The sequence below is a fragment of the Nicotiana sylvestris genome, chromosome 11, assembly GCF_000393655.2.
Source record: "Nicotiana sylvestris chromosome 11, ASM39365v2, whole genome shotgun sequence".
NCBI classification, from domain to species: domain Eukaryota; kingdom Viridiplantae; phylum Streptophyta; class Magnoliopsida; order Solanales; family Solanaceae; genus Nicotiana; species Nicotiana sylvestris.
In genome coordinates, this window is record NC_091067.1 from 51,580,472 (window position 1) to 51,599,300 (window position 18,829).

The following is an 18,829-nucleotide window of genomic DNA, read 5'->3' on the forward strand; positions in this document are numbered from 1 at the left end:
TTATGTCAAGCACTCTCACTTACTCTTAGGTTATTAAGTCTCGCCTCTCTGGTATGTACTTACTCTGGCATATCAGGGCTGGTTCTTCCACACTGCATATAATCAGTCTTTATTTGAGAAAGCTTGGGTGTGAGCACTACCTAGGATCCTTGAGGGAACTCTGACACACTTGGACACAAATGTGGCAATGAAATCTTGGGCATTTGAGAGTCTCAATATTGTACGGTGGGCCGGTCTGGGATCGGAATCAGACCGGGCCCGCAGTCCTAACGGGCTAAACGGTCCTGGTGGGCCGGTCCCTAATGGTGCAAAAAGCCTGTGGCGGGCCGGGTATGATAAAAAAGTCCACGAGCCCGGGACCGCTAAGCTCGGGGCCGGTTGGCGGGCCTGGGCTGGTCTTACCGGGCCTAACGACTACTTTTTTTTTTTAAAAAAAAAGTAGCAACGGTCAAAAATTAAAATTATAGCTGTTGGGCTGCAATTTTGACTATTTGGAAGTTTAAAAAATAGCCATTTGGCCTCCAAACTTTATATAATTATATTTTTTCCCAATTCTCAACTATAAATACCCCCTCATTCTTTCATTTTTACTCACCAATTCATCAATCTCTCTACTATAATTGCTTATTTTATTGTTGAAATTTCGTGAAAAATTGTGAAGTTGGTGAATTGAAGTATTCAAGTCTTCAACGATTTTCAATTTTCAAGAAGTTGTTCGGCAATTCGGTAAACGCGTTCCAACTCTTAAGTTTTAATATTATAGTTTTGTTAGTTTTATTTAGTATAATTATAATTAATATGGCATTTTCTTTGAAAAATATTTTTGGTGGTAAGGGTAAAGCTAAAATTGGTGAAAGTAGTGACCAACCTACTACCCTTCCCCCGGCTCCCCGCCCCAGACCTGGTAGACGTCCTGCTGCTCCTATTATTCTTGATAGTGATAACCCCTGTTTTCAATTTTCCGATAGTCAATTTTGCCATAATGTTGCACCAGGTGAAAATTTAGATGATGAAACTATGAATGCTCTTTATCCTAATGAAACTATCTTTGAAAATGAGGATGAAGATGAAACCCAACCGGATTTAGATGATACACCTACTAGTCCTTTTAATAACCCAACTGATGTACCGCCCGACCCACCTGTAGAAACCCCTAGTTTTAATAGACAACCTCCTAAACGCCTAGAAACATCATTAGTTTGGAATTTTTTTACTCAAGTAAGAGAACAAAATAAGGCTAAGTGTAAAACATGTGGGAAATTACTGGCGCATAAATATACTGGAGACCGTAGCGGCACGGGTAGTTTGACTAGGCACATAAAAACACACCCTAGAGATAAAGCTAGATATTTACAAATGAAAGCGCAGCTAGAGGGAACACATGTAGATTCTGATGTTAACCCTAGTACAGGTTCAAATCTAGTTCAACCAGGAATTAACACTGTGACCGGAGGTATTTTATATTACGATCCAAATAGAGATCGTGAAGAATTAGCAAAGATGGTTACCGTTATGTGCTTACCCTATTCTTTTCCCTCTAATCCTAATTGGGTGCATTATATTAGAAGAGTTTTTAATCCTACTTATAAAGGTTGGCCTCGCGCAACAGTTAAGAGCGATATTTATAAATATAAACATGAATATGAACAATATTTGCGGTATTTATTTACTCATATAAGTAATCGGATTTCTATTACTACTGATATTGGTAGAAGTGGTAATGATTGTGATTATCTAACTGTTACAAGTCATTGGATAGATGAGGAGTGGACAATGCAAAAACGCATTATTGCGTATAGAATAATTAATTCATGTCACACAGGTAAGTTTATAGCTAACACTGTTGCAGATATTTGTAGATATTTTTGCTTTAGAGATAAAATAATGGCAATTTCTATGGATAATGCTTCTAGTAACACTAGTGCTATAGGCATACTTACAACAACACTAAATCCCGCATTTAGGAATATATTTCATGTTAAATGTATTTGTCATATTTATCATTTAATTGTCGGTGATGGTATGCGAATTTTAAATTTAGAAATTGAAAAGGTTAGGATGACTCTTAATTGGCTTTTTTATTCAAACCGTAGAAGTAGACTAAGAGAATATTTTAAAAAATGTGATGAATATGGCCTTAGAGAAAGAAAGGTTCCTAAAGCTTGCCCGACTAGATGAAATTATATGTACGAAAGTTTAGAGCATGCTAGGCCAAATGTTCCAACCCCTACTTCGTCTAGTTCACAATCGTCTAAAAGAGCTGCGGGCTTAAAAGCACTTAAATCTTGGACGGAGTTCAGGGGTTCTCAAGGTGATAATTATGATGAAACTTCACATCTAAATGAGCTTCAAGTTTATTTGTCGCAGGGACTTGAAAAGGAGAATCCAGACGGCACTTTTGATCTTTTGGAATGGTGGAAAGCAAGGGAAAAATATTTTCCGGTTCTTGCAAGGATGGCTCGGGATATTTTATCTATTCAAGCTTCAATTGTTGCATACTTGCATCAGAAAGCGCTTTCAGTCAAGCAAGACTTCAAATAGGTGATCATAGAGCGTCAATGAGGGAGAGCTTGGAAAAATCTGTACTGTTCAAAGATTGGATCCGCTCGAAAAGAAGAAACTTTGGAATTGTGGAATCACAACCGGCGGTAGATGAAGCTTATGAAGAAATGATGGCAGAACTTGCGGAGGATGCTGCTTCGCCCGGAAGTGGTGATGAACAAGCTTCTTTTCCACCACCACCAACGCAACCTCCTCCGAACCTTGAAGGATTTATAAAATTTGTTAGAGATACAATGTAGATTATGGTGTACCTTGTACTTTTTGGCATATCTTCTTTTAGTTTTTTTCCCTTTTAATGGTGGTATTAGTACCTTGTTGTGGTCATTCCATTGGGGGAGGAAGACTAAGAAAGATATACCATTTTTGGTAATAAAAATTATAAGACATGCCCTTGAATATCTTTTTGCAATATTTTTTTGTCTTTAACTTGCAATTATTTATAAGCTATAATATATATACATAACATACAATATATACTACAAGAAAATATATAAGGTAATATATATACATAACATACAATATATACTACAAGAAAATATATAAGGTAATATATATACATAACATACAATATATACTACAAGAAAATATATAAGGTAATATATATACATAACATACAATATATACTACAAGAAAATATATAAGGTAATATATATACATAACATACAATATATACTACAAGAAAATATATAAGGTAATATATATACATAACATACAATATATACTACAAGAAAATATATAAGGTAATATATATACATAACATACAATATATACTATTATACCAGTATACTATATATATATATATATATATATATATATATATATATATATTATATACTATACTAGTATACTATATATACTACAAAACAAGATTTTTCAAAATTCAAAATGAGGGCCCCACCCCTAATGACCACCAACGGCCATATTGCACAAATAGCCGTTTTTTTTCAATTTACAAAACTAACCTTCTCTAACACTATAAATGCCCCCCTCCCTCTTCTTCATTTCAATACTCAATACTCATTTCTCAATCTAAATTTCTCTCAATCTCCAATTTTCAAGACTTCAAGTCTCAATCTTAATTTTCAAGTTACATCATGCCTCGTTATGAAAAAGTGCGCTTATTTGTTTCGCACTACTATGAAGTGCTTGAAGAAAATGAAAAAGGTCAAATATTAAAATGCAAGAACTGTGGAAGAGTCTTAAATTTTCGTTCAGGGTGTACCACAGGCATTTTAAGGAGGCATATAACGTATTGTGTTGATGGTATTTATCCGCAAATTCGTCTTTAAGATATTTCAACAATTTGTGTTATTTTAAAATTATTAGACGTATTTATGCTTCATGTTGTACTTTCTTATTAATTTATTATGCATGGCAATTTAGTTTTACTATTGTTTTGTTATTTTACTTTTTCGTCAAGCACTTTAATAATTAGATTTCTACATATATATTACATACATATTATTTATATAGCCATGATATGGTTTACAAGAAATTGCCTTAAACAAAAAAAAATTTAAAAAAAAGCCCGGAAATTAAAAAGCCCGTTAGGCTCGCTAAGCCTACGAGCCCGACCCGTTTAGCCCAGGACCATATGGGCTTAGGCCCGTCACGGGCTGGTTCCACCCGTTGAGCCCACGAAGCCCGGGACCGCCAAGCCCATGCCCATTTGGCCCGGCCCGTTTGGCCCATTTAGGCCCCGGACCCGGCCCAGAATACAACATTATTTGAGACTATTGAAGGCATGGTACCCCAGGTTTGCTTTGGGCCTGCATCAGGCTCCCTACAGCTTAATTTCTATTGAATTTATGTAATTTATTCAATCCTGGTTTGTAATAATTATTTGTAAACATATATTGGGGTAACTAGTGAAACGGGAGGGTAGTTGTATGGTATTGTGGGGTAATGCTGGGTAGAAATCATGTTTTTAGGCTTTACATTACGCAAATCTACACTAAAAATCATGTTCTAGGACTGGTATGTCTATTTGCATTCAAACAATGTTAAACATGCACACTAAACATCCCGTTCTTAGGGTATTCACGTTTATTGCTTCAGCATATTGCATGTCATATATCTCTATTCCAGCTTTGATTTTGCATTAGTATTTTCACTTAGAGATCCTGCTATTAAGTTAATAATCCCGCCTTAATAAAAGTAGTCATCTCCTGTATGGATTAGATACCATATTTTCTAGGAACTCTAGTTGCATCTGTTTGAACCATGTTTATTTAGATCAAATCAATAGCTGTCTACAAAAGGGTTTAAAAATAGTCCAAACACATAGATATCACGTCCTACTGTCAACATGCCTAAAATCAGTCATTGTCACTTAGATCAGCATGCCTATAGGATTAACTAACTTCAAGTTGCTTAATTAATTCCTAGATTATGACTGCATATAGACACACGCCTAGGCAAGCCTTAGGCCATTAAATTACTGTGAAATCCAGTCATGTTTATGTGTGAAATTATCTAGGCTTAACAGGCTATAAAACTAGTAGGCAACTGGTTAGGATTCTGCCACTTCCCTTAAAACAAACGTTGCATATCCTGTATCTGTAACATTCATCTAGATATCATATTCCTAGGCTTTTTGAACTTCTTCAAAATCAGTTGTTTGAGACGTGCTATCTATTTGCCTATATACATGCGGAGGTAAACATGAGCCTTTTAACTGCCTTTTCCCGATTTGCTTGTCCTATATGTTATTTTGTTTGTCGCCTAGATTTTTGCCTTTTAAATACCTTAGGTTTGTTTAGAACTGCCCCGATTTAGAGGTCCTAAGCTCCTCCAGGACCACAAGGAAGGGACAGGTAGTAGCACGCTTAGAGGTCGTTAATCAAACTCGCTTATATAACCATTAAGAGGAGGGTAATGGGTAGTAAAGGATATGATGACATGTGCGCTAATGTCACGTGTAGCCCCTCTAGTTGAGGAGGATTACCGGGGCATTTCATAGATTGATCCTGTAGGCTAATCAACTTAGGACTCCCCTTTCCTAATTTCAATATATGTTTAAATTATCTAAACTTCCCTTTTCTTTATATATACGTGTGTAAGCTGTCCAAACCCCTTTTACCCTCATTATCTGAACTTCCTTGATCATATATGCATTTAGATGGGGAAAACTACGTTATTTGCAAATACATGCTACTTATTAATTGACTAATTCTCATAGTTTAAGTTCGGTCGGGACCAATCGTTGTGGACCGCGAGGGGTGCCTAACACCTTCCCCTCAAGGTTGTTTCAAGCCCTTACCCTAATCTCTGGTAATGCAAACTAGTCACATGAGTTAATCGCTCTAGGTGCCCAAACGCACCTTAATCTGTTAGGTGGCGACTCTTCAAATACCCAATTCCCAAAAGAAAACGAGTTGTTCCCCCATGAATGTCGAAACCCGGACCCCGCGAGGGAAAAGGGGGCGCGACAATAGTAACAGACAAAATAGGAAACATAGAGGCAAACTACATAAAAAAACACAAGTGTGAAAGTAACATACAAAACAAAAGACATAGATGAGAACCAAGATAGAGCGCATGTATATGTCTAACAAATGAGTAATAATAACAACTTCCTTTCTTTTTGTACGGAAACAACCAAAAGGCCAATCTTGTTTCAAGCCGCACGAAAATACTTTTTATGCCAACATCATATCAACCGCACGAAAATACCCACCGTGCCAAACATTGTCCTAAGGCCCTAATCATCATCTCTTACTACAGATAAATAAGCTCAAGTAATATGACAATAACATGTATAGATGTGTGTTCATGATACTACGGACAAGTTAAATGCGTAAACAATCTCAAAACAACATATTAAATCCTTTTAAGATGCCATACATTCTAACATGATTTCTAACACAGTTAATTAAATTCACCAGTCACAAAATTAAGTGAAGCATAATTCAAGGGATCACCAAGTTCAACAAAGCACGAAGAAGCATATAATTCCCCCTCCCCGAGTATGAAAAACTAGCACATGCATATACGCTCGTTACCTCGTATATGTATCACCGTCGCATGTCGCAAATAATATCATTTATTAGGAAAATTTCCTCAGCAAAGCTAGGCAAGATACTTACTTCTTTCCGGAACAAAATCAACAATTCAACACGACTTTTCCTTTGGAACAAGTATCTAAACCACCCGAATTTAGTCAATTATTGTTCAAACAAGTCAAAACAAACTTTAAAGATTACCCATGAATGGTAAAGGTTCTTTAATATAATTTAAAAGGTAACCCAAGTCCACGTAGTCAAAATTTAAAATTAAGATCAAACCCATTCATCCCGAGTCCGAATATGTAATTTGTTTCGAAATCCGACCTCAATTTGAGATATAAATCTCAATTTTATAAAATCTCTAATTTCTACTCAAACCCTAATTTCTAATATATGAAATCTCATATTTAAAAGTGAAAATTCATGAAAATAAGTTAAAGTTACTAACCTATGAAGCTGAGAAGAAATTGCTCTCTAAAAATCGCCTCTATTGAGTCTAGGTCTAAAATTAGTGTAAAATGAGCTAAGTCCTGAAATCTCCATATTTTACCTAGCCGCAGGTATCGCAATTGCAAACCCCATGCCTCAGCTCTTTTGTTGTCGCAAATGCGAACATGGGACCAATCGCAAATGCAGAATTGGCTTCACAAAAGTGAAGCTGTCCTAATTTCTCCAAGGTCGCAAATGCAACTAATAGACAGCAATTGCGAAATCCACCTCTCATCACAAATGCGAAGCTCCCCAGTCCCCTCCAGCATCGCAAATGCGAGACTCGCATTTGCGATCAGAATCTCTCAAATGCGAGATTTGCAGATCAACAACACTAGCAACCTAACAGTTATGCAAAATCAGTTTGCACCCTACCTGAAACTTACCCGAGTCCCTCAGACTCCAATTAGTACATTCACACAAGTGTAATAACACCATACAAACTCGCTCGCAAGCTCAATCATCAAAATAACATTTAAAATCAATAATCAATCATCAAAACTCAAGATTTTTCAAAGTTCTCAATTTTTCTAACTTTTCACATAAAGCGCCAAAACGACTTCGGGTCACCCGAGGACCCAACCAAACATGCGTACAGGTCAAAAATCATCATGCAAACCTACATGAATCATCAAAACACCGATCCAAGGTTGTTAACCAAAAACATTGACTGTGGTCAATTCTAGCAATTTTCAAAGTAAAAAATCACCCTTTTCGTTAAAAATTCACATTTGAATTTTTCGAAGATAGGCACGGACCATGCACGCAAGTGATAAATAATCAAAAAAAGCTATGAAATTTTTTGAAATACAGAAAGTGAAGCTAGTACTCAAAACGACCGATCAAATCATTATAGTAAAACACAAAAAAGATATCATATTTGAAGTGTTTTTCACTTCAGATAAAAAACGATGCAGTTAGTTTCTAATTTGAAACTTCAGACTCATTGAAAAAGTGATTGTTACTTCTTCAAATTTTTTTAAAATTTCACACGATTTTAATTATTAAATTTGAAGTTTTCAAGATGTTTTGAGATTCTGTAAGTTATGAAATCTGAAGTTTCAAATTTTAGACAACTAAATATGATTTCTAACCAATTGTAAGTAAAACAAAACTAGTTTATGTCAGACTAAAATGGCTAAAGTTAGCTTCTAAAATTTTAGAACTTCAGACTCATTCATTTGAAATTTTTCTGGAAACAATTGGTTGTTTGTTGAAGCTGATTTTATTATGAAATCTTAAGCTTTCAAAATATTTGAGGCTCTACAAGTTATAAAATCTAAAGTTTCAAATATCAGACAACTAAATATGATTTCTAACTAATTTTAAGTAACATAAAGTTACTAAATTTTATTTTTTTCGTGAAGTTTTTTTTTTTTAAAATTGTTAAACTTCAAAAAAAAGAATCTGATTCTAATTAATTATAATATAAAGCTCGATCAACCACAAAAATAATGCAAAATCTAAAGTGCTTGATGAAAGCTCGATCAACTACAGAAATATTGATAAATAAATACATAAATAATACTCACACTACATCTGTAAATTAAATCTGAAGTGTTTTTGATGATCAACAACAAGTTTTGGATTTTTGAATAAAGCTACTGCATTGAAAAACTAGAAATTATGGTAGCAAATCACACGATCTATATTGGACGCAACTTTTATAATGTTCCTTAGTTTTTTTTTTGTTTGAATATTATTAATTTACTACTAAGTGGGTACCGTTTAAATAATTTATAAAAAGAGAATACATGTTATGCAAACCCCTTCGGTTTATTAGCGGGAAAAGTTGCAAAAAATGGCGGGAAAATTCTTCAACATTTTTATAGGGTTACAATATAGAATAAATTCCTCTGTCAACAAAACACCCAACTTAATCTATTTCCCTTTTTGAGAGAGTAAAGTAAAGAAAGAATCGAAAAAATGTTCGGAGGCAGTCAATTGGACTCATTTTCTGGCGGAGGTTTTATGCCTTCTCAATCAACTCAAGGCTCCGATCCTTCACGCACTTCCGCTAAGGTAATGAATCTCTACTGCCAAACCCAATAAACCTTTTCCTTTTCTGATGTATTTTTCTCGCACATGACAAGATTCTTTTTATTTTTTTGGACAGAGTCGTGATAACCCACCTCTGCTTCCGCTAACAGTGAAACAGATAAGCCAAGCAATACAATCAAGTGATGAGAAATCTAACTTTGTTATTGATGGTGTCGATGTCAATAATGTAAGTGTTGTTTTATTTTTTTTTCTTTTTGAAGTCAAGAATTTGTTCATTTTTTTGGGTACTCGGTCCGTTCTAAAAGAGCACAAGGGTTAAAACATTTAAATTTTGGTCTTAATTGGGGTATCCATGTCGCAACTTATTTTCTAGAAAAAATGGGAATTCACATAACTGGAAACGAAATGAAAAGTATTTTCAAATCACAATTGTTTGTGATTACAAGGATTCAAGAAAAAGCCACTTTGACTGTTCATATTAATAGTGTCATATGAATTGGGAGGAGGTAATATTTTGGATTACTTGATTCTTCTGTTTAGAATTTTTGAGGGTCAATATTGTTATTCAGTAAATCCAGGTATACCTGTGGAAATTTCCACTTAATTTTTGGTTTGTAGTTTTTGTGGGTTAAAATTGAGTCAATTCAAAGGGCAATTGTTGGGTTAAGCTACTCTTTCGGTGGTGCTGTGTGCTAAGGTGCCATTTCCAGTGTTGTGTAAATATTGCATATTTATTCCTTCCACTAGAAAAGATATTTTGGGGGTTGTCTGTGAAATTTTACCCAACTTTTTGGTTTAGGTGAGATTGGTCGGATTGGCATTTAAAAAATCCGAGAGAGTGACAGATGTGACTTTTACAATTGATGATGGCACTGGTCGCATTGAATGCACTAGATGGTAAATTTTCTTGCTTTTCTTTTTCTTGACATTACATTTTCTCACTTATATAAAGACATAAAAATACATATATGATCTACATGCTGTTAGGGGGCAAACAATGGTCATCCTAAGGGGATCCATTGCTGCAAGAGCACTTAAATTAAAACTTACTTCTTGTAAGTAACTTTCACATTTTGGCTGTGTTTCTTGAACAATTGAAGTATTTAAGATGGTGATACAGGATCTTTACTGTGTTATTAGTCATTTTCCTATCGATTGGTTTGGGTGCTTTTATTCCTAATACTGCTTTCAGTACATAAAAATGGAGGTGCCTTCTTAAAAAAAGTTCTTCCTGTGCATAAAATGAAGGTGAACTTGTATTTTCTCTTTTGGTAACTAATGTGAACTTGTATTTTCTGTAATTGAAATGCAACAAGTTTGACCAAACTTAAAAAAATTAGGGAGCTCAATGCAGTATTTGAAGCTTGATGTTGTCTACCTTGATGGCTCTAGGTTTAATCTCTTACCCTTTTTCAGGGTGAATGATGCTGTGGATACCAAGGAAGTAGAGGAAGTATCGTAAGTCACGTCTCTATCAACCATTTGGGAGCCAATGATGTGTTTTCTCTTTTTTACCTTTGTAAATCTACATTTCTTTAAGCAGGGATGGGATGTATGTGCGGGTCCACGGACACTTGAAAGGTTTTCAGGGTAAAACACAGCTAGTGATTTTTGCTATCAGGTTTGTGAAGTCTATGCTTCTATTCTTGTTCTATTTTAAAAAATGCTCTAAACTTGTACGATCTTAACTATTCTATGGCCAAATTTTCCTTACTTGTTATTGCAATTATGTTGCAGTTCGTCATTAATATCTCTAACAGATAATACCTTTTTCTTCTCAAGAGTTAAACAATATCATGACCTCATAATGTCTTCAACGATTGGAACTACTTTTTTGATAGAATATTCACACCCTTGATTTTTCTCCAATTAGTGGGGGAAAACTAATCCATAATCCTCTTCTACTTGTTAGTTTTGATCCAAGGATGATCTCTTTGTTCATTTATTTGTGTTCTCTCTGAGGGGGGAACAACCTTTCCCTTTAGCACTACCTGATTTCAACTTACATAGCCAAATTTGCAGTCCTTCAAGTGTGAGGTGTTCACTGAGAACCATAGAGATTTACAGTGTATGTCTTATGGTGTTTCGTCAATTGAACTTTATGATCTTTATCAAACTTTGGTATGATTAGTCATTTAAAGTATGTAATATCTGCTTTTCCAGGTATTTTCTTAAACATTTTAAGACTGATCCATAATTTATCAATCATGCCTCCTCTTGTTGTACACTGTATTAAAGTTCGCGCTCCCAACTTTTTGTTTTTGCCTAGAGAAAGGTAGAATATTAGAAGACAAACAATTTAGTATTGGACGCTGGGGACATGCTATGGAGTTGAATCAGGACAGCTTAGTGTTTATTTGTTATAGAAACTATTTTCTTGGACTTGCGTACTCTTTGTTTGTGAATTAATGTCCTTTGAGTGTCTTTTCAGATGGTGTGAGGTTTTCGACATTGATTTCCAAATCTGTTTATTGGTATAACTTCCAATTCCTATGTATAGCTTTCTTTGTGTTTCTCTTTCTTGATCATTTTTAGGATGTCTATAGTGATATTGAGTGCCGAAATTATCTTCGGGTGGTTTGTGGTTGAACTTTGCTTGTTCCACAGATCATCCTTGACTAATCTTTAGTTTGGCTTATTACTTGTAATTTAGAGATTTTATATTGTTTGTCCCTTATGGACCTTAGTTTTAATTAAATTGAACTCTAGAATCAGTTGTTGATGAAGGGTGAGACTTCATTCTCCCCGGTTATTTTCCAGTTTTCACGTGGCATCCCTGAGTTTTCAAGATATGCATAGCACCTCTTAACCTTTCGAAAGCAAGCATTTTATCTCCAAGTAACTTAGTTTATGCTGCATGTGCAACTAATGTAAAATGAAGTTGGTTTCTTTAGCTTTTATTTTCCTCCAAAATATGATATGTGAAAATTTGCCCAAATTCTCTTCCTTTCAAGTTGTAACAAAAGGTTTATCCTAACTCTTTGTCCCCCTTGCCAGAAAGATTGCTAAAAACTTTACATCATTGTATATAGCGATTCTTTTATAAGCTTATCAATAAACACACTATTTTGGTCGTTAATGATATTTCAGACCGATTACTGATTACAATGAAGTTGCTACACACTACCTTGAATGTATCTATGTCCATCACTGCAATAGGAAGCCACAGGTAAAAATTGGCTTCTAAAAGCAAATGAGAGTTTGATATAAATCATCCTTTTCTGTTCCTTCTACAGCCCTACTTGTAGAATAACTTTACTCTTTTCTCCAATACAGAGCGGTCTCTCTGTCTCCGCTCCCGGTCAAACTGATGTGCTTGCAGCAGTTAGTGCCCCTTTAAGTGGATTCAGTTCCAGTCAGGTTAGTATTGGACTATGCAGTGAATGATGATTCCAGATCGCTATTCTATTATGCATCATGCACAGATGATTTTGTGTGATTATCTGCTTCACCCATTATTTCTTTCAGTTGTCTGGACATTTGAGCATCGATGGGCTCAAGGGCATAGAGAAGGCAGTGATCGATTATTTGGAACAGCCGTCATCACTGTAAGTTGTTTAATATGCTGTTAATCATATCAGTGATTCATGATGCTCATAGCTTCTCTTTGGTTGATATACTATTTCAGAAGAGAAAATTTTATTGAGTATGAATCGTATGCTTTCCGAATGACATAGTCTAGTTTTCAAGAGTTAAACTAACTTTTTTGGTTTGAGTTTCCTCTCCATCTCAAAGTGAACGACGCCCTGTTCATCCAAAAATTAAGATTCTCTTAAAACTCTAATTTGATGAAAGATTTATTCAGCATTTGAAATCCAGGAAGCTTCTTCTTGATCTTACTTGTTTATATTTTGTTATTTTTCTCATTTTGTTCTTCAAAAGCATACGAGAGAATTATCAGAAATAAGTTTGATCAAGTTTGACCTTTTAAAAAGACAAGGAACTTCGAATTGAAGAGAAGGGGGTAACATTATCCTTCGTCACACTCGTTTCTGAGGGTTAAATGGCACCTAGTTGGCTTTTCAAACATTCCAGGCAAATTTGGCAGCCGCAAGAATATAGGTTTACTTGATTTGAGTAACTTCTCTACTGTGATTAACTTGTGAAGCTAGAAAAGATACTGTCATTCATACACACATACATGCATATGTATACAAAGATGCATATACACAGTTCAGCCCAAATCTAAATCCTCTTGAGCAGACACTGAACACAACATGATTTATCTATGTTCATATTTTGCAATGACGACGATGCTCTGAGAGTATTTTGGTAAACTTTATGGGATAATTATATTTTGTTCAGAGCAATTGATTTTGAAAAAGATAGTTCTGAAAGAAAGGAAAAGTAGAAAAGAGGTCAGCAGCTTTGAAACTACTGCCTCAAAGTGCTGAAGGCATTTGATTTGACATTACTTGCCATTTTAAGCCAAATATTTACTGAAAATAGTGAATCCTATTTGGTTGTGCTTGTGGGAGGTAGCAAGTATCCCATGGAATTAGTCAATGTGCGCTCAAGCCAGAGACGGATTTAGGATTTTTAGAACATGGGTGCACCGCTAAGAAAGAAGAAAAAAGAATATTTAGTGGGAACTGATACCTCTTCCTTTGGGGTAGAAAACTCAATATTTAACCAAATGCACCATTCAACCATTTTGGAGCATGGGGGCCAACAAATAAGATCAATTCTAGGAAATATGTACATAAAATACTTGTTTTGGAGGAAAGACCATGGGTTCACGTGCATCATAATTTGGCCAAAATCTGTCGCTGGCTGGCTTGCTCAAGTTGGACCAGGCACCACGGTTATAAATTTGATTGTGCATATAACATTTTCCGAAACTATTATCTGGAAAATGTTCTTTGATGAGAACCATTTGTGGAGGTTATTTTCAGTGCTTGATTGGTCATGCATATTTGTAGCAATTAAAATTTAAGGACGATTCGAATGTTGTTTTCATATGGATATCAAAAATAAAAACACTGTTCTCTATTTGTAGGAGTAAGTGATATTGTATAGTGGAGGGAATCACAATAATTATGCCCTCAAGGAAGAAATGCATTGAAATATGGTGAATCTTCCATCAAACTAATAAAAAGATCAAGATTCCATGCTTCATTTGAAATCAAGATAGATATCATTTCCTAGAGTTGAATTGCTCGATGGTAGTTAAAACATAATCGGCTCGTACCAATTTTGCTTTTTGTGGAACATGTAGTTGGCGTCTGAGTAATTCTGCAACATGTAGCACTCAACTGCTTTTAATACCAAGCTGTAATATTGTAGAAGGGGTCTTTTGAAGAACATCATTCATCTTCGTTTGAGTTGATCATGTTTCCTAGCTCTAGATGCAAAATCTTATCATCTATCCATGTTCAGTTCACAGGAGAAAGGGATACACTGGAATGAAATTGCTCAACAACTTAAAGTTCCTCTGGAGAAAATCAAGTATATCTCTTTATCTATCAAACAAAAAGATAAAGGACAATTTTGTTCCTCATTTTCATTTGCATGCAGATTGTAACAAGTCCCTTCTTTATAACCTAATCTTTTTTGAATCTTGATAGGGAAGCAATAGCATCTCTTGAATCGGAAGGGCTGGCTTACTCTACCATCGATGAATGTCACTACAAGTCAACAAGTGCTTAAAGCTTTGCTTAAATGCTCAGGGAATCAGGGGAAAGATCATGCATTATAGTTAAGCTTGCCCTCGTCAAATATATCTAGTTTTAGTAACTGATTTCTGTCAGTGTAGATTCATGTTGGAGTCGACTTTGAACGAACTAAAGCCTGTGAGAAGGTTTTTGTGTTTTTTGCTATTTTTTTGGGTTGTATTTGTTAGGGTTCGTTGATCTGTTGCCACTCCTGTTTTGATGTAAAGAATTACCCATGGATAGGGGTAAACAGGTCTTTCGTCTTTCAAAATCTCCACAATGGCAATGGTGCTTTCGGCAGACCTAGTAGTGGAGCAACCCAGTTGGAGCCCCTTTGGGAGCTCAATGTTTTTTTCCTTCATTCATTAGTCAAACGATAACCGTGTCTTTTATTGAGAGCATTGGTCAATTATTAGATCCCTCTATTACAAAGCCACACTGGATAACCCAACAGGCACAAAATTTTTATGTAAGAATTACAAGAAAATACATATGACTTCACGCCATAACAAAAAATATCCATATTTTTAAGTTTTATCGGACCTAGTCCACATTATACATATTTTAAAAGCACTAGCAAATTCAAAATTTGTGTCCTTGTAACTATTGTTTCTAAAAGTTATGGAGTTAAATGTGTTTTCACAACCATTGCTTTCACTCTCTTTTCTTCTCACATCTTATACATATGCTTCAAGGGGCCGTGTATTTTTTGCTTCTCCTCTTATGTCACTTGCTTGCAATGTAAGAAAATTGAAGAGTAGAAGTCCAACATTGAAGACCATTCAAAGCTTTGCTTTCGAAAATGTTTTTTTTTGAATTTGTAGGTTGTTTGGATTGGGTGTTGCTCTAATTGATTGAAAATATCAAAAGGAGTTTAAAATTTAAATTTGAAGTGATTTGGAGTAGATTTGAGTTAAATTTTAGAAAAGACGCAAGGAAGAAGACGACGTCAATTTTTTGTATAATTATGTATAATCTTGTATAATAGTGTATATTAGTGTAGAAATACACCTTATACACTATTATACACTTTTATACACATTTATACAAGCGTCTGTAGACAAATTTTTTCTACGATTTTCAGTTACAATTCTTATTCAAAATCAGTCCAAATCTCCATTAAATGACTTCAAATTTTATATACAACCTCCTTATACTATGTCTAACAAGTCTAAATAGCATCCACTCCAAATTTCTCACAAAATCAAATTCGGAATTTAAACCCACATATTTAAGCTTGTTGAAAATCTAATTTTCACCACCCAAATGAATTTGGTTTGTTGTACTAATATTTGAGCCACAGTTACTGATTCAAAAATTAATTTAAAAGCTTGAGGAATCTTTTTTTAAAATTAAATAGTAATTTTAGAATTTATTGGAATTGGATATTGAATCTTAACCTATTATTTTTGGGCTAGTTGGTTGTAAATTGAAATATAGACTAAAAGCGAAAAGTAGGGAGCCCAATAGTTCTAATGTGAAATTTTTCCAATTTTTAACCACTTTGCACCAAGAACAATAAATGCAACTCGACGTACCTTTGATCTATGTTTTCATCAATTGTTAATGGTTATGTGCCAAATGTATTTTAATTTTGCGAGGGTTTAAGTTTCTTTTTTTTTGGCTTAAGTTTAAATTTTTGGTTTGGTGCTAACACTATTGGTAATGTTGATTCTGCTAGAATGAGATGAGTGTAGAGAACACTCTTATTTGGGCTAAGATGAGTTGGGTTAAGATGAGCTAAAATTCAGGTCATAGCTCAACCTGCCCAATTCTTTTCAAGCTTCACTTAATATGTGTTGTCTTCTTATGAATTGTATAATTAATAAGGAAAACTTCTTTTTTCTTTTGTTATAGTCATATATAACATATCAAACAAAAAAAATTATTTCTAAGATATTTTGACAAAGTTATTCATGAATCAATTTGGGCTAAAAATTGGCTCAATTTTAAATGAGAAATTTTCGTTCCTATACCATATAAGAAACTATATTACCAAATATGTTCATAGTTTGCATATTACCCACCATGCTAATAGTTTCTACAAAATATAAACAATTCATTAAATAAAGAATCATTGTAGTTGTAGGCTTCCTTATTTAGGCGCACTAATATTGAAGAATTAAATATTCTTCCAGATATTTTACAACGCAAATCATGCATTAATATTATCGGCTGTTTCGATTCAAAATTTAGCGACTCTGTTTTTGCGATACACTGTGTTTCAACATTTTTTCTGATTTCACAAATCAAAAATGACTATATCTTCTACAATTCTTCTGCAACAAACACAATTATGTCCAAAATCTCAATTATGCTACAACTGAATGAGAATTGGGATAACTATGAGAGATTTAGAGAATTTCAGGTCGATGACATTGTAGTCGATGAGGATGCGAGTTATAGTCTATTGATTTCTACAATAGCACAACAATTAATGATCGATACATCCGAAAAATTATAGAAATCAAATACAAAGCAAAGGAAAAGAGAGCAACAATTACACCATTGACAGCCATTAAAAAGCTTTGAAGCTTTGAATTCGAATTTGGGTTTTCAAAAATTATTATTTGTTTGGATTGGGTGTTGTTGAAAATAATTGGGAATATGATTTGGAGTTTATATCTCAATTTTAAGGGGTTTTGGTGAAGATTAGGCTTGGTTTTGGCTGAATTTCATATTGAAACTCGAAGAAGAAGAAGAAAAAGAAGACATGACATACATTATATTACAAAAATTGTAGACTGTTGTTTATTTATTTTTCTTTTATTCATTTAACTATTGTATGAAGGTTGAACAATATTGTATAAAAATTGTATGTAAGCGGTATTATATTGTAGTTGTGTATTCATGGAGACGAAAAAGGAAAACAAAAACTTATGATCATATCCGCTATGTATAACTGTTCGCGATTTCAATATGTAATTGAGTATCACCAATGAGAACACAGTTGCAGGTTTGTGCTGATACATTTTCTATCAAATTTTGGTTGTATATCAATGTCCTACACTTTATCTACAAAATAAACTACATGTCAGCGTAATATATATATATATATATATATATGTATATGTATACATATATGTATGTATGTATGTATGTATGTATGTATGTATGTATGTATGTATGTATGTATGTATGTATGTATGTATGTATTTTCACAATATCTACAAAATTTCTACATTTATTCTACAATAAAACTACATATCATTTGAAAAATTAATATGAAATATAGAATTTCAACGTTTCTACAAATTATCTACAAAATTTCTACAAACTGTAACAGAATTTATCTGTATTTTCATGCAGGTTCGTCTGGAACACTAAAGTTACTTGATATGCAAACATCTCCCGTTATAGAGGAATATGAAAGTATAATAATAAGAGATAGTACACCAAGTTTTATTGAAGTAGGACAAATATACCAAGACAAGCAAATTTCATACAACTAATTATACATAGTAAAAATAAATTTCACACAACTAATTATATATTATACAACTTATTTTCATACATTATTTCTACTCAGTTATATACAACTACAATATAATACCAGTTAAATACAATTTTTATACAATGTTGTTCAACTTTCATACAATAGTTAAATAAATAAAAGAAAAATAAATAAACAACAGTCTACAATTTTTCTACATTTTTTCTACAATTTCTGCAATATATTCAATCTAAAATTCAGCCAAAATCAAGTCTAATCTTCACCAAAGCCCCTCAAAATTGAGATATAAACTCCAAACCATATTCCCGATTATTTTCAACAACACCCAATCCAAACAAATAATGATTTTTGAAAACCCAAATTCGAATTCAAAGCTTCAAATAATGATCTTCTTCTTCTTAGAGTTTCAATCTGAAATTCAGCCAAAATCAAGTCGAGTCTTTACCAAAACCCCTCAAAATTGAGATATAAACTCTAAACCATATTCCCAATTATTTTCAACAACACCCAATCCAAACAAATAATGATTTTTGAAAACCCAAATTCGAATTCAAAGCTTTAAAGCTTTTTAATGGGTGTCAATGGTGGAATTGCTGCTCTCTTTTCCTTTGCTTTATATTACTAAAATTTGGGATTGAGAGATAGAGAGAGACGTAGAGAGA

General features: G+C 33.9%; 1 protein-coding gene across 1 annotated transcript; it reads left to right on the forward strand.

Annotated features, from left to right (window-relative positions):
• Positions 1-8,919: 8,919 nt before the first annotated feature.
• LOC104232390 (replication protein A 32 kDa subunit A-like) lies at positions 8,920-15,149 on the forward strand. The gene is made up of 10 exons (XM_009785578.2): positions 8,920-9,080; positions 9,175-9,285; positions 9,859-9,956; positions 10,476-10,517; positions 10,603-10,680; positions 12,150-12,228; positions 12,336-12,419; positions 12,528-12,607; positions 14,439-14,507; positions 14,627-15,149. The coding sequence occupies exons 1-10, from the start codon at positions 8,985-8,987 to the stop codon at positions 14,706-14,708; spliced, it is 819 nt and encodes a 272-aa protein (XP_009783880.1). The 5' UTR covers positions 8,920-8,984; the 3' UTR covers positions 14,709-15,149.
• Positions 15,150-18,829: the final 3,680 nt, after the last annotated feature.